Raw genomic sequence first — 16,913 nt, forward strand, 5'->3', positions numbered from 1 at the left:
AATCACCCACAGTGTGCCTGTATTGGCACCTTTGTTCTGGTTTTGACTTGGCTTGACTTGGTAAGACTAGTCTTTGGAACTTGCCCCATTTGACTTGGCTTGACTTGGTAAGACTAGTCTTTGGAACTTGCCCCACTCCATTTGAGTGGAAACGTGGCCTGATCACCCACAGCATGCCTGCATTGGCACTCTGGTTCTGGTTTTGACTTGACTTGAATTGCTGGATACTTTGGTTTTGGTTTTGACTTGGCTTGAATTTTTTGGTACTCGGATTTTGAATTTCGTGATTTTGGTTTGGTATAAACGGTAAAAGTGTGTATGCCCTCTTTACCCGTTCTTTGTCTTGTGGTGAGTATGCGTGGTGTGAGCGTGGTATTTTGTCTCGGAAAAAAAAAAAAAAGAAAAAAAAAACAAAAAACATGGGTCAGGTGCAAAGTAAGTCCACCCCACTGGGACCTATGTTAAAAAAATTTTTTCAAGAGAGAATTTAAAGGAGATTACGGTGTTACTATGACAACAGGAAAACTTAGAACTTTGTGTGAAATTAACTGGCTAGCATTAGAGGTAGGTTGGCCACCAGAAGGAAGCCTGGACAGGTCCCTTGTTTCAAAGGTATGGCACAAGGTAACCTGTAAGCCAAAGCACCCAGACCGGTTTCCGTACATAGACAGTTACAGCTGGTTTTAGACCCCCTTTCCACCACCACAGTAGTTAAGAGAACAGCAGCATAAGCGGCTGGCAGAGGCAAGGAAAGACCAGCAAAGAGAAAAAGAGGCCATCTGTACCAATTCTAAGAGTTTAGACTAAACAAGTTCTTATTAATAGCAAAGGATAATTGAAATCTCAAACTTACAAGGTTTTCAACAAAAGTGAAGTTTGCTGAAAGTTAACAGTGTAACATGTGTTATGGTAACTTCTAATCTTGTGGCCTTCGACAGTCTAGTCCAAAGACATAAAGAAAGTTCGCTTTTTTAAAAAGGAAAAAAAAACAGGGGAGACAGAATTTATATTAAAAAAAGTTATATGGTAAATTCTTGTCCTGAAATAAATTAACTGGTTGTTTAAAGAAAAAAAAAGTTTGTAATAAGTCAAAAAATTGAGACGTTAAAAAATTGTCTGCGAAAGTCGTAAAAGAAAAAAGTTATAAAAAAATTTTTATGCAAAAAATGTTGTATAATTTAAAAGTAATGAGGCCTCCTGAGTACTATTTAAAAAAAAAAAAAACAGTTCATGTGCAAGATGTATAAGAAAAGTAAAATATACCTTTGGTAAAAAAAAAATTATAAAGGGGCATAAAAATGTGGATTTTTACCTACATTAAAAGGTTAAAAAAATTATTGTTTTAAAAGTTTAAGCAAGTTTTAAAACGTTAATTATAAAAAAAATTCTGTGTGTAAACATATTAGCTAAAGTTAAAAAGGTATCATCCAGTTTTTCTGTGAACTGGACATTAAAGTAAAAATGGAACAGGTTTTTCTTAAAGCATCTACCTGCTCTTTAACAAAAATTATAAAATGTTAGAGAGTCTATAAAATCTTACCTTATGGTCAAACATAAAAAATTGGATAAATATGTCTACAAGGTTTTATTAAGATTAAGTTTAACATTAATAACACACTAATATAAAGGTAAAATTTAGCTTATCTGGTATAAAAGTCATACAAGAAGCATTATTAAATATAAAATAGTGTTTAGCTTTCTTTGGTCTAAAAACTAATAAAAATTGGTGCTAAAGGAAGCATTCATTTTACTAGAGGATCATAAAAGTTAAAGACTTAAAACAAACTTTGGCAATTAAGACAGCACACCAAGATGCAAATTCCTGGTTGAAATGGATCAAATATTCCATCTGCATGTTAAACAAAAGCAATTGTTACGCTTGTGCACATGGCAGGCCAGAGGCCCTGATTGTCCCCCTTCCACTAAGGTGGTCCTCCAGTCAGCCAGGCATGGGCTGCATGGTAGCTCTTTTCCAGGATTCTATAGCCTGGAGTAATAAGTCATGCCAGATTCTCTCTGCTATATCCCAAAGTCCTTGAGGGTCAGCCCCGGAGGGCCATCCAGCTTCCATCTCCCAACACTAAGTTCACTTCATGTCTCTCACGGCAGGGAGGAGACTTAGCATTCCTTGGAGACCTGAAGGGATGCAGTGAGCTCAAGAATTTTCAAGAGCTTATCAATCAGTCAGCCCTTGTTCATCCCCAAGCGGATGTGTGGTATTGTGGTAGACCTTTACTGGGCATTCTGCCGAATAACTAGAGTGGCACTTGTGCTTTAGTCCATTTGGCTATCCCTTTCACCCTGACATTTCATCAACAAGAGGAAAAAATAATAAGTAGAAGAAGACATCATGAAGCGAGAAAAGCCCCTTATAGGTCTTTCAACTCTCACATCCATTTAGATGCAATTGAAGCCCTGCAAGGAATACCAGATCAATTTAAAGCTTGAAATCAAATAGTTACAGGATTTAAGTCAATATTTTGGTAGATGACAGTCAATAAAAATGTAGATTAGATAAACTACATCTATTACAACCAACAGCAACGAGCTTTTCATGAGTTAAAAAGAAAAACTCATGTCGACCCCAGCCCTGAGGCTACCTGACCAGACAAAACTCTTTACACTCTCTGTGTCAGAAAGAAAAAAAATGGCAGTTAAGAGTTTTAACCCAGACTGTAGGGCCCTGGCCAAGGACGGTGGCCTATCTCTCAAAACAACTAGACAGGGTTTCCTAAGGCTGGCCCCCATGTCCAAGGGCCCTGGTAGCAATGGCCCTGTTAGCACAAGAAGCAGATAAGCTAACTCTTAGACAAAACCTAAACATAAACTCCCCCCATGCTGTGGTGATTTTATAAATACCAAAGGACACCATGCTAGATGAATGCTAGACTAACTAGATACCAGGGCTTGCTCTGTGAAAATCCCCACATAACCACTGAAGTTTGCACACCCTAAACCCTGCCACCTTGCTCCCGGTATCAGAGAGCCCAGTTAACCATAACCGTGTAGAAGTATTGGACTCAGTTTATTCTAGTAGGCCCAACCACCGAGACCACCCTTAAACATCAGTAGGCTGGGAGCTGTACGTGGATGGGAGGAGCTTCGCCAACCCCTGCAAAGTGACTTGAAGAAGACGACAAGCCCTGCTCCAGTCACACCCAGAAGCTGACTGGTCCACCCAGAAGCTGACTGGTCCACGCACAGCTGAAACATGAGGAAACTCATCGCAGACTCATCCTCCTTAAAATTTGGACTTGAACAGTAAGGACTTCAACTGACCTTCCTCAGACTGAGAACTGTTTCCAGTATATATATCAAGTCACTGAGGTAGGACAAAAGATTGCTACAGTCCTATTATTTTATGGTTATTTTAAGTGTACCAGGACTCTAAAAGAAACTTGTTTGTATAATGCTATTCTATCCAAGGTATGTAGCCCAGGAAATAACCAACCTGATACGTATTATGACCCATTTTAAGCCTCCCATGATCACAGTTTTTAAAATTAAGGACTGGTCCTTTTCTAGGTGACACAAGTAAGGTAATAGCTAGAACAGAAGAAAGAGGGGTCCCCAAAAATGTAACCTTAAAATTTGACGCTTGTGCGGCTATTAATAGTAAACAGCATGGGATAGAATGCAGTTCTCTAGACTGAGAAAAAAGTTACACAGCAGAAAGTAAGTACATCTGTCAAAAATCATATTTATATGAGATGTGTCAGTACTGGTCTTGTGTCATTTAGGCTACTTGGAAAGAAGATAAAAAAATATCCTGTTTGGCTCCAAAAAGGAAAGGCAGCCCCTCCTGCACGAGTGGGAGCTGTGACCCTTTAGAATTGATAATCACAAACCCCTCAGACTCAAAGTGGAATAAAGGAAAATAGGTAACATTAGGCATTGACAGAAAAGGACTGACCTCCTAAACTGGAAACAGCTTACACCCTCCTACACGGAGAAGCCCCAGGCCCTCATAGACTTCATGCAGTCCATCTTTCTGATTCATAACCCTACCTGGCCTGATTGTCAGCAGCTACTTTTAATATTGTTCAATACAGAAGAACACAGGAGAATTACTCAGGCAGCCTTACAGTGGTTAGAAAGCAATGCACCTGAAGGCACAAATGATGTTAAGTGGTATGCACAGAAGAGATTCCCAGAAGCAGATCCAAATTGGGATCCAAACCAGGCAGGAGAATTGCAAAACCTGCATAGGTATCGGGAGGCACTCCTTAATGGAATAAAGGCCAGAAGGAAAAAGGCAACGAATTTGGGAGAGGTCTCAGAGGTACACCAAAAGGCTGATTAGAGTCCCGGTGAATTTTATGAAAGACTCTGTGAAGCATACCGGCTTTATACATTGTTTGATCTGGAGGCTGTAGGGAATCAGTGCATGGTTAACGCGGCATTTGTGGGCCAGGCACAAGGTGACATTAGACAGAAGCTTCAGAAGTTGGAAGGTTTTGAGGCTATGAATATTACCCAGCTCATTCAAGTAGCTACTAAGGTGTTTCTTAATGCAGAGGAGGAAGCCAAGAAAGAGGCAAAGCACAAAGCCAAGGAAAAGGCTGATTTGTTGGCTGCTGCTCTGATTGAGAGACTGGTTTTGTGAGAGGACGCGGACGTAGTCGTGGTCACAGTAGAGGACAAGCTAGGCCAGGGTTTGAAGACCAGCCTAGGCTTGAGAGGGATCAATGTGCAAGATTGCAAACAGAAAGGGCATTGGAAGGATGAATGTCCGGAAAGAGAAAAGGAAAAAAGTAGCAGCCAGGGACCTGATGCCCGCCCAAGGCCTGCAGCCACTAGCCATTGTTCTAAAGCTGGATGCCGATCTGGTCAGCTTAGCAGGAGTTGAGGAATACAAGGACTGAGATAGACTGGGCTCCATCTCTCTAGGCCTCCAGGAGCCCCTGGTCTCTATGAAAGTGGGAGGCCAACAGATTGACTTTATTGTGCCCCTGTTAGGGAGAGACTTGCTTCAGAAACTACAAGCACAAATTTCTTTCAGGCTGGAAGGAGACATGACTCTGGATCTAAGCTGACCAAAAGCTATGATGTTAACTCTTACCCTCCCCAAGACTGAGGAATGGAGGCTATATGTAAAAGAGGCATACAGGCTGTCTGAATTTATGGACAGAATATTTGACAAACTAGTCACTGAAATACCTGAGGTGTGGCCAGAAGACAGTCCTCCAGGATTGGTCATAAACTGGGCACCAGTGGTAGTAGAGTTAGTTCCAGGTGCAACTCCAGTGCACATTCCCCAGTACCAGGTGTCTATAGAGGCAGTGCAAGGAATGACCAAGCACATAAATCAGCTATTAGAACATGGGATCATAAAGAAATGCAAGTCACCCTGGAATACTCTACTCTTAACCAGTGCAAAAACCGTCTGGTGGGTTCAGGCCTGTGCAGGACCTATGGGACATAAATAAAGTTACTGTTACCTTACATGCGGTGGTGCCCAACCCATATACAATGACGAGCCACATTCCTGCTCACGCTGCCTGGTTTTCCTGTTTGTACTTAAAAGGTGCCTTTTTCTGCCTCAGGCTAGCTCCAATAAGTCAGCCTATTTTTGCATTCCAATGGGGAGGAACACAATTCACCTGGACCAGGCTCCCACAAGGGTTCAAAAACTCCCCCCCTATCTTTGAAGAGGCACTAGCATCAGACCTCAAGTCTTTTGTCCCACCAAATGACAAGTGTGTATTGTTACAATACATTGGTGATCTTTTGTTTGTGGCACCTACCCAGGAAGATTGCTTCCGGGGCACCAAAGATCTCCTTCGCCTTCTATGGAAGGCAGGTTACAAGATGTCTCAGGAAAAAGCTCAGGTCTGTGCAAAAAGAGTAAGATATCTAGGTTTCCTAATAGCCCAAGGGCAGCATGAACTCAGCAGTGGGGAGAAGGAAGCCATATGCGCACTCCCCACTCCTGTCACCCGGCGACAAGTAAGGGAGTTTTTAGGGGCAGCAGGCTTTTGCTGTACTTCAATGCCAAACTTTTCACTCATGGCAACGCCATTGTATGAAGCCACAAAGTGGGGGAGAAAAAGAGCCCCTCCTCTGGGGTAATGAGCAGGAGAAGGCCTTTAATGAGATCAAAAAGGCCTTAAGCCAAGCTCGAGCCCTGGGATTGCCAGACCTGACTAAGCTTTTCTTTTTCTATGTCCATGAAAGAAAAGGAATGACTACAGGAGTTTTAGTTCAAACAGTAGGATCACGGTATTGACCAGTGGCCTATTTATCAAAGCGGTTAGACCTTGTGGCCCTGGGGTGGCCCCCCTGCTTAAAAGCATTAGCTGCCACTGCCATGTTGGCAGAAAATGCTGGAAGCTGACACTAGGACAAAAGCTAATAATACGGGTGCCACACACAGTGATCACCTTAATGGAGCAAAGGGGATATCACTGGCTATCTAATCCAAGAATGTTAAGATATCAAGGGCTCTTATGTGGAAATCCATATGTAACTTTAAAAACCGCAAATACCCTCAACCCGGCTACCCTGTTGCCTGTAGATATGCCCAAGTTGCAAGACTGGCTTCCCCAACGCTATTGCGTAGACATAGTAGATGAGGTGTTCTCAAGCCGGAAAGACTAAAGAGACCAACCCTTTAAGGACCAGACGCTGAACATTTCACAGAGGGAAGTAGGTTTATATCAGAAGGGGTCTGCTGAGCTGGGTATGCAGGGTGACTCTAAATTCAGTAGCCAAGGTACAGGCCCTCCCTACCAGAACCTCAGCACAAAAAGCAGAATTAATAGCTCTAACTAGAGCACTACCACTAGCCAAAGGAAGGACAGTTAACATCTATACTGATTCAAATTATGCCCTTGCTACATTACATGCCCATGGAGCCATTTACAAAGAAAGGGGACTCTTAACTGCTGGAGGGAAAGAAATTAAAAATGAAGAAATCTTACAACTCTTAGAAGCTGTGTGGGCCCCAGACCAGGTGGCCGTTATTCACTGTAAAGGACATCAGACAAGAGGCGGCATAGAAGCAAAAGGAAATAGGAAGGCAGACAGAGAAGCCAGACAAGCAGCTATGTCCAACTCAAGTACTAAAAAGAAAACCCCAACCCTGCTGCTTCTACTAGAACCCTCCTTACCTGAAACCCCAAGCTACTCTCCCAATGAAAAAGCTTGGTTTGAACAAGAGAGCAGAAGTTACATAAAAGGAGGCTGGTGGAAGTTCTCAGATGGGAGGCTAGCTATTCCGGAAGCAATAGCCCCCCAAATTATGAAGCAGTTTCATCAGGGAACACACATGGGAAAGACTGCATTAGAAACTCTCGTAGGATGGCATTTCTATGTGCTGTGCCTTACTGCCATCACTTGAGCCGTTTGTGAGCAGTGTTTAACCTGGGCCCAGAACAATCCAAGGCAAGTGCCAACTCAGCCCCCAGGGATTCAAGAGACTGGAGCTACACCCTGTGAAAACTTGCTTGTGGACTTTACCGAACTGCCCCGAGCAGGAGGCTATCAGTACATGCTAGTGTTTGTTTGCACTTTCTGAGGGTGGGTTGAGGCATTCCCTACCAAGACAGAGAAAGCCCAAGAAGTAACCAGAGTGTTGCTAAAAGACATTATTCCTAGGTTTGGACTGCCTCTAACTTTAGGATCAGATAATGGCCCAGCATTCATGGCTGAAGTTGTTCAGCAGCTGACGCAGCTGCTAAAGACAAAGTGGAAATTGCACATAGCCTGCCACTCACAGAGCTCAGGAAAGGTAGAATGGATGAGCCAGACACTAAAACATCTGCTGAAGTTTTGTCAAGAACCTCATCTTAGGTGGGATCAGGTCTTGCCCATGGCCTTTCTCCAAGTCAGGTGTACCCTTACCAAATTGACTGGGCTTTCACCCTGTGAAATTGTGTTCAGCCGACCACCCCTGATTATATAAATCAGGTAAAAGGTGATCTGTGGGAACTAGGGGAACTAACTTTAAAAAAGCAAATGCAAGCTTTAGGATTAGCTATGCGAAAGATTCATGGCTGGGTATGAGAAAAATTGCCTATAAGCCCGACAGACCCAGTTCACCCCTTTACACCTGGGGACTTGGTTTGGGTTAAGAAATGGAACCCAACCACACTAGGGCCCACATTGGATGGGCGCCACACTATAATCTTGTCTACTCCCACTGCTGTTAAAGTTGCAGGTATCACACCTTGGATTCATCACAGTCGACTGAAGCTGGCTGCGCAGGACCAGTGAACCAGTCAACAAGACCCGGCCCATCCAACATGACTAATCCTGTGGCAAAACCATGACACCACTGAGAAAGACAACCGCCCTGCTCTGACCACTCTGGAGGCTGGTCAGTCTATGCACAGCTGAAGCTTGAGGAGTCAAATCCTGCTGTAGTCACACACTGGAAGCTGACTAGTCTACGCGTGGCCAAAGCTTGAGGAGTCTTCACTAGATAAGTAAATGTGGATAGAACTTATAAGCCTAGTAGTGATCTTAGTAATACTGATTATCTTATTATTTTGTTATTGTTTTTGTTCAGGAAAAGGCCTATATTGGATCTGTAGAGCACAGGCATATCAGCAACTGCCAGCTAAGTGGACAGGAGCGTGTGTGTTAGGAACAATCAAGCCATCCTTCTTTCTAATTCCTCTAAAGCAAGGGGAACTCTTAGGATATCCAGTCTATAATGAGAATAAAAGAACTAAAAGGAGCATGATCTCAAAAATAAATACAAATATCAAAAAAGACATAGACATAGGAGACTAGAAAAATAATGAATGGCCTCCTGAAAAAATCATTAAATACTATGGGCCAGCTACCTAGGCACAAAATAGGTAATGGGGATACTGCACCCCAATTTATATGCTCAACTGCATCATAAGGTTACAGGCTGTTCTTGAAATAATAACCTATGAAACATCAAGAGCTTTAGATTTACTAGTTATACAAGCTACACAGATGAGGAATGCCATATATTAAAACAGACTGGCACTAGATTACCTCCTAGCCTCAGAAGGAGTATATGATAAGTTTAATCTAACAAACTGCTGTTTAGAAATAGACGACAACAGGTGAGCTGTCATGGAAATTACTGCCAGGATGTGGAAGTTAGCCCATGTTCCAGTTCAAACCTGGTCAGGTTGGTCTCCAGATTCTCTCTTTGAAGGATGGTTTTTGACCTTTAGTGGGTTCAAAACCTTAATAGGTGGGTTCCTACTTATCACAGATGCCTGCCTAATTCTCCCTTGTCTCCTACCTCTTCTCATCAGAAGTGTTCAGTCAACTATAGAGGCAGTCGTGGCCAAATACACTACTACTCAAATAATGGAATTGACTAAGTATTGCCCCAAGAAGAATACGTACCGACTCACGAAAAAATAAACAATTGTGGTGCTATTAACCAACATTTATATAGAGCACCAAAGGGGGGAATGAAGTGGAAAATTAAAATAATAGGATAATAGCATAAGTAATAATAGTAAAATTATAGTAAGAGAAATAATAGCTCATAGAATGAATTGCTGTACCAACCAAGGCTAAAAAGAATTTAAGTAGCCCCCCTGAAGTTAGAGTTAAAGAAGGATATTAACTGCCAGTCCCAAGAAACATTAACCATATCTGCCCTTCAGGTATTTTGTAGGCTCTGTAAGCTCGTGTTTTCTTTCCTCCTTGCACAGCTGCAAGGTCACAAGACAGATAAGCATAGGCTGCATACTAAGTTTTCCCAGAGATGTAAGACATGTTGCAAAAGTGTCACAAGGTAATTAATGGCCTTTGTTCTTGCTTCTGTAAGCCTGCTTCCTGCTTCACGTGATTCCTGCCTCAAAATGCTTAAAAGACATTCGTTTTCTTTGTTATATGCTTAGACTTTCTGGATGCAATTCCACTGAGCCGACGTACACCTAAAAATAAAAACTTTCCTGCATCCCATTCTTCGGTTTCTCTTGTCCCTGAATTTTCACAACATTTTAAGACAGGAGGCCTTGCTAACGCTTAATATTCTGGTGGTGGCCCCGGGGGTCCCCTCTGCCCACATGTCCTGCTGGATGCTGGGCTCTGCCACGGTCACATGACGTTGGCGCTGAGTTTTAGTTGAAAACCACACTCCTGGCTTCACACAGCCCAAAGGACGCCAGAGCCCAGACTGGAAACGCCCACGCAAGCAGTGGCTGGTGAGGCCTTCCCCAGCAGCATTTTCAGGTTGAAAGGATGATCTGACGAGATCTGGCCCTAAAATGGGAACTCAGGACAGTGATCTGAAACGTGGTTTGCAAAAAATCAGCAACTAGAATGGGTGCTACCCACACCCAGGCACAGCGAGCTCGGACACCACACTCCCTCCCTGCATGGCGCCTGTGGCTCCTCCACAGCAGCGACACCCATGCAGCTGGATCTCTGCCCTCAGCCCCTGGCCGCATGGGACAGTGTCCAGATAGCAAGGCTGAAGGGGCAGCCCCAGTGCCTTCAGGTCACAAACCAAACTGCCACACTGGGGTCCACGTAGCTCTTCAGGAGGGCAGTCTCAGGCAGGACTTGCTTCTCCGCCACTGCCCCTTGAGGGGTTAGGGTCACTGACTTCCAGGGTCCCTGCTCTCACTGGCTGTGAGCCAGGACAAGCCCAGGTCTCACGGGCTGGGGTGGAGAAGCATCTTTTCCTTGTGAATAAAGGAACAGAAAATACTTGGCTATTCTGCCTTGCCACTTATGGAAAAAAAAAAAAAATCCTTGGCAATTGGAACTGACAAAGAGGCTTTACTAGTCCAAGCTTTGGTCAGGCTTCTGAGTCTTCTGCAAGGCCCGTCTGTGGCTTCCTTGTAAAATCCAGTCTTAGCAAAAACCCCTTTCCCCTCGGTATCTGATCACCCTCCAAGCCTTATCAGGCTCCTCACCCTCCACCATCCCCGAGTGGTCTATCACCCTAGTCTGTATTCAGCAAGAGTCCTGTTAGGTCAGTTTCACCAGAATCTCTCTTACCCTGACGGCTCCTCTTAGTAATTTTCTATTCACAGACCCCCACCCTGCTCCTTGGCTAGGAATTCCCACTGTGCACGCTGTATTCAGAATTGAGCCCAATCTCTCTCCCCCGTGCAAGACTCCATTGCAGTGGTCCCTATACCTATTGAGATAGTAGTCTTTACGGTGCTTTAACGAGTATCATTGACTAAGTTTTTCTTTTAACAGAACCACCCCTTGCACATTTCTCTCCTTAAAACCTCTTTCCATAGCCAGCTGAAAAGAGCTATTTGAAGGGAGAGATGCTCCCCGCCCCAGGCAGGGGTCAGGAATCTGAACTCTGTGATTTGCACAGATTGGAGTCAGCACCTAAAGCATTTGGGGGTTTGGGGAATTTTTTTAACTGACAGCTAAAATGTTATTTATCATGTGAGGTAATGTACATGTCAGTTAGCTAGATTTAATCATTCTACATTATCTGTATTCCACAATGTATACATACTTCAAAAGATTATGTTGAACCCTAAAGCATTTAAATGGGGACTGGCTATGAGGCCCTCCCCATTCAAATGCTTCCCTCAACTCCCAGAACACAGCCAAGGCCTGAGGCCATGAAGCAGAAGAGGCAAATACCGGCAGGTATCTGAAGAGAGGAAGTGGGGAAGTGCACCTGCAAGGCTCTCGGTGCAGCCCTCCCCAGAGCTGAGGGTCCACACCTGGGCTGGGAACTGAGGCTGGGACTGGGAAAGATGTTTTCTTCTATGCCGCCCTCAACCAAGACAATGGAAGAGTCTTGCTTGGGTTCTTAAGCAGACGCCAAGCAGGTCTATGGAAGGAGAGATAAGCGGAAGTTCCAACATGCTTTATTTGAGGACGAGCGCTCACCCGGGAGGCAGTAAGAGGTGGGATGGGAGGAGCGCAGGGTTCAAATCTTCTTTGTGTCTCTGTGATCCTTAAAGCATCTCAGCAAGCTGTAGAGATGGTATTAAGGAGAGAGAAAAGGTAGTAAGACAGAAACTTTGAGATGACGAGAGGAAACATTAATACATTCTCACTCCAGTGAAAACCATGACCACTTTTTAAATGTCCTACAGAGTCACTGGGTGAGATAAGTAAGATCACTGTTTCAATACAGAAGATGGGGAAAAATAATAAATGAAGAAGTCTTGGTTTTCTTCATTTGCAGGGAGGATTACCAGGGTAGAAATGGGTAAAAATCGGTAAATAACTATTTACTACTGTCTCTGGTGTTTTCTCATAATCAAGCCACTTAAATACCTCCCTACTTTTCCCTCAACTCCCAGAACAGAGCCAAGGCTTTGGTACCAATTTCTTTGTGCTTTTCCTCAAGGTAACTAGGAGTATCCCTACTCCAGCCTTGTGTCCCTAGAACTGGGCTGGAGCTCAGAGACTTAAAATGACTCCTGGCAGCCGCCTTCTCCAGCTCAGTGATAAGGTCGCCCCTGCCAAGCACTGCAGACCAAAGCCCAGGCCCATCACTCCCATAGCGACTCCTCCCGTAAGCTCTGCCTCAGCTGTGAAAGGCAAGAGGGAGAAGGGGAGTGAGTCTCTTCTTCCTCCTCACCTAGTGGGAGGATCTGCCTCTTCAAGGTCCCACCGCAGCCAGGGAGGAGAGGACAGGCCTCAGGCAGGGTGTGGACACAGCTGGTTGATGCTCAGCTCAGCTACAGATTGGCTCAGCCACAGTTGGGCTGGCCTGAACCCCAGGTGCCCACCAGCAGCAACTTGGCCCCCTTGCTCTGACCTCCTCACCATTCGCCAGCAGTGGGTGCAGACAGCCGTCACCTTTCCACAAAGATGTTCAGTTGGAGGAAGGAGAGGAGCCACCAAATGAAAGAGGTACAGGTTGAGCATCCTTAACCCAAAGATCCAAAGTCCAAAATGCTCCATAACCCAAAATTTTTTTTTTTTTTTTTGAGTTGGGTTCTCCTAATGGTGTGATCTCAGCTCACTGCAACCTCTGCCTCCTGGGCTCAAGTGATTCTCCTGCCCCAGCCTCCGGAGTAGCTGGGATTACAGGCACCTGCCACTATGCCTGGCTGATTTTAGTATTTTTAGTAGAGATGGGGTTTCACCATGTTGGCCAGGCTGGTCTCGAACTCCTGACCTTAAGTGATCCACCCACCTTGGCCTCCCAAAGTGCTGGGATTACAGACGTGAGCCACCGTGCCTGGCCCCAAAACTCTGAGCACCAACATGACACCACAAGAAAATACCATACCTGACCGCAATCAATACTTTGTTTCATGTACAAAATTATTTAAAATACTGTATAGAGTTACCTTCAGGCTACATGTTTAAGGTGTATATAAAACATGAATGAATTTCACGTTTAGACATAAGACCTACCAGGATACCTCATTATGTATATATGCAAATATTCCAAAGTCTGAAAAAATCCAAAATCTGTAACACTCCTGTCCCAAGCATTTCAGATAAGGAACGCTTAGCCCGTCTTGGGAAACGGCAGCCACTGGATGGAAAGGGGCAGCCAGTGGCAGAGGCCTTAGCCCCTGCCTTCATCCTGAGAATCTTCTGTAACAAAAGCTGCCAGCTTTCAGGGAAGAAAAAGAGCTCTGTGGCCTTGACTTAAGCCCAGAGAAACAGGAAATGCCAAACCTTGTTACCCAGCAGAACAGACAGAGAGCTGACCTGGCTCCATGGCAAAGCAACAGGAGAGCCTGGAGAGGTTCAGCTCGGGGCCAGCAGAGCCAGGCTAGGTGGGAGGGCTGTCACTGAAGCAAAGTGACACACATCCTAGAAAGAGACATCAGGGGACCACAAGAGTGTTCTCTTTTCTTAAAAAAGAAAAAAAATGGGCACATATATACAAAATACTGTCAATTTCTACTGGGCCAACACAGTAGCCACTGCAATGTTTCTCCTTCTTCCGGAGCTTTCCTCCCATAGTCTCACGTGTACTCCTGGCACAGCCACAATACCAGTCTCTGGGAAGCATATGCCACCTACTCCATGTGGGTCCCATTCCAGTCACCACAGATGAAGTGCCTGAGCCTCCTTGCCAGTCTTTCCCTGCAGAGTCACTGCACTGGCAGGGAGCTGGAGTGGAGCACCTGGTTTTCCTGTCCTATATCTCCTCCCCCCACCCCAGATAATACTGCTTCCTCAGGGGGCCCTTGGGGCAGGTCATCAGGCTTTATGGGCCAGGAGGGTGGTCAGCTTGATCTTGCCATCCATGGAGGCGGTGAGGCAGGTCCCACAGTCCATGGCAGTGCTCCAGTCCACGGTGACCACAGGGGCTCGGTGGCCACCCAGGCTCAAGCAGCTCTCCAGAACCTTCTCATCGCCACTCAGCTGCAAGAGGACAGGAAAGAGGAGGAGGTGTCAGAAAACACCACTTACACACACTTGATCCACTTTCAGTGGCCTAACCTGAGGATGTGCCTGAGGCCAGGCACACATGCCCACCTTTCCAGAAAGTCTGTTTAACTTCTTGAACTAGGAAATGCTTTCACTTTCCCAACTACAGCTGGTCCATCTGAAGTGGAAAACAAGTCCCTGGGCGGCTCCTTAAAAAAAGGCATTTTCGGCCGGGCGCGGTGGCTCACGCTTGTAATCCCAGCACTTTGGGAGGCCGAGGCGGGCGGATCACGAGGTCAGGAGATCGAGACCACGGTGAAACCCTGTCTCTACTAAAAATACAAAAAATTAGCCAGGCGTGGTGGCGGGCGCCTGTAGTCCCAGCTACTCGGAGAGGCTGAGGCAGGAGAATGGCATGAACCCGGGAGGCGGAACTTGCAGTGAGCCGAGATTGCGCCACTGCACTCCAGCCTGGGCGACAGAGCAAGACTCCGTCTCAAAAAAAAAAAAAAAAAAGGCATTTTCTCAGCTGCCTTGAACTGACTGTGGGCTGGTGACTCTTGCACGCACACTGGTGGTTCTCACTACAGCATCACTTCTCACTACCTGACAGGTGCTCATGAATCTGCTTATTTGTTGAAGGTTCACGTCCCATACTGGGGAATGCAAGCTGCGGAGAGCAGGGCCTCGGGCAGCTCTCTCCTGCGGGGGGGGGCCAGCCTGCCGCACCCAGAACAGTGCTGGCCACAGGGGAGCCTTCAGTTAGTGCAGAAACATGGCTCTCCTCTGAACCCCAGCACTAGCTAGCCAGCGATCCTGTGCGATAGGGCACTAACGGGGAAGGGGAAGCTAGGAATGAACTGAATTACTATCAGCACCACGATGTATAACAACTGTGAGCGGCAGACAATGCAGTATTCAGCCATCATAGAAAAAACACTTACAAAAACCATAAATTACATTGTTTATAGATTATAAAAGTGGGACCTGAAGTTCAATATATTCCTTAAGTAATTAGATCTCATTATTCACATTTAAAGAATTCTACGGAGGAAAATCTTTCAACCAACTAATTGGTCATACAGCAAGTCTGACTGTAAATCATACGAACTGATCAGATGAAATGACAAAGGCTGCATGACTAAAAATAAAATACATACACACATATATCCATACAGAGAGCAAAGTACTGAACAGCCCACCAAAAATGCAACAAAAACAAACCTTTGGAGAATAAAATAAGATCAGGCTTGTAAATGGAAAGCGTCTTACAGTGTCTCTGTTGGGAAATATCGGTTATGAGAAATGATGGAGCTAATTTTGAAGGAAAGGGCAAGCGCAACTGACAGAATCATGCTCCACAGAAAAGAGGAGCCTAACTGACAGCAAGTGCAGGTCCTGCCGTGCACACTTCAGGCTACAGTCTAGGAGGCTCCCACTTCCACCTCAGCACGTGCAGTGCCCCCTGCCTCACTGTGAGCTCTTGCTCACCTCTGCCCATGTGGGGCCCCAAGCCCTGCTTTCCTCTCCATCTACCCAACAACTCCTCTTCGTCCTCTCCTCCTGGTTCCAAGGCCTCCAATCCACAGCCTCCCACCTCCCCCAAGGACTCAGTCCCCACTGAGACAGCTTTCTTCTCTCTGAGCTGCTCGACTTCGCATTGCTCTCCTTTGTTGGTACTGTGTCTCTTTCTGAGTATGCACCCCGAGAGAGCAGAGATCATTTTCTGTATGTCCTTCATACACTTCTCAGTGCCTGGTCCAATGCCCAGCACAAAACTGCCATCCAAAACACATGCTCTTGACTGGTCAATGAGCTGTGGCAGCAAAAGCTGCTGAGAATATCCCACCTTGAAGGACTCTATCTACACAAACACCACCACTGGGCAAATAACTAAAAAGTATCACACAGGCTGAGAATGGACCCACTCGACACCAGACACAGGAGCTCAGGCTACGACACAAATCCCCATCACTAGTCTAGGTGATACCAGTAAAACAGAAGACACTTATACTTAAAAATACATGAAATAAGTTCTGACTTAAGAGCTAATACGTGTAAACTGAGGGGCAAAAAACAATGTGGACAACTTACACTATGGCTTGACAAATTACGCCCTCAAATTTCTGTCTCTAACATGGACTGGATGGGTTAAAAAAAAATAGAAAGAATGAATAAGACCTACTATTTGATAGCACAACAGGGTGACCATAGTTAATAATAACTGTATATTTTAAAATCAAGAGTGTAATTGAATTGTTCGCAATGCAATGGATAAATGCTTGAGGGGATGAATGCCCCATTCTCCATGATGCTTATTTCACATTGCATGCCTGAATCAAAACATCTCATGTTCCCCATAAATATATATATCTATGGATGTACCCACAAAAATTAAAAATTTAAAACATTTTTTTAAAAACATGGACCGGAATATACTTGACCCATGGGACATTCAATAAATTAATAAATCTATACCAGATTAGAGTACTAAAATAAACAACCTACTTGGGACCTGGTTGGGGGCATGTTCCTCCATCCCAACACTCCCCAACTCTTCTCCCTACTCCCGAGCGATTTCTGTAATAGGCTATTCCCAAGGAAAGAAGGCAGAGAAAGGGCAGAATTTGGTCAAGGATGAGCAG

The 16,913-nt window shown here is 45.0% G+C and overlaps 1 protein-coding gene and 1 long non-coding RNA gene across 7 annotated transcripts in view; one reads left to right on the plus strand and one right to left on the minus strand.

Moving 5' to 3' along the window:
- The first annotated feature begins 3,019 nt into the window (after positions 1 to 3,019).
- On the plus strand, positions 3,020 to 9,902 carry LOC131381065 (uncharacterized). Its single transcript, XR_009209503.1, has 3 exons — positions 3,020 to 3,327; positions 8,156 to 8,429; positions 9,767 to 9,902. It is a non-coding gene; the product is annotated as an uncharacterized LOC131381065 (long non-coding RNA).
- Positions 9,903 to 11,554: 1,652 nt separating this feature from the next.
- WDR91 (WD repeat domain 91) overlaps positions 11,555 to 16,913 on the minus strand; it is a 30,505-nt gene continuing 25,146 nt past the window's right edge. For 4 of the 6 annotated variants that reach the window (XM_058426960.1, XM_032761840.2, XM_032761838.2 and 1 more), the window contains 2 exons: positions 12,512 to 14,262; positions 11,555 to 11,897 (listed from right to left, as the gene is read on the minus strand). In XM_058426960.1, coding sequence (XP_058282943.1) covers positions 14,098 to 14,262 — 165 coding nt within the window. In that variant the 3' untranslated portion in view covers positions 11,555 to 11,897; positions 12,512 to 14,097. Of the gene's footprint in view, positions 11,898 to 12,511; positions 14,263 to 16,702; positions 16,859 to 16,913 lie in introns of those variants that run through there. The other 2 variants (XM_058426961.1, XM_058426965.1) reach the window with 2 other exon arrangements.

The sequence above is a fragment of the Hylobates moloch genome, unplaced genomic scaffold (genome assembly GCF_009828535.3).
Source record: "Hylobates moloch isolate HMO894 unplaced genomic scaffold, HMol_V3 SCAFFOLD_1, whole genome shotgun sequence".
In the NCBI taxonomy this organism is placed as follows: domain Eukaryota; kingdom Metazoa; phylum Chordata; class Mammalia; order Primates; family Hylobatidae; genus Hylobates; species Hylobates moloch.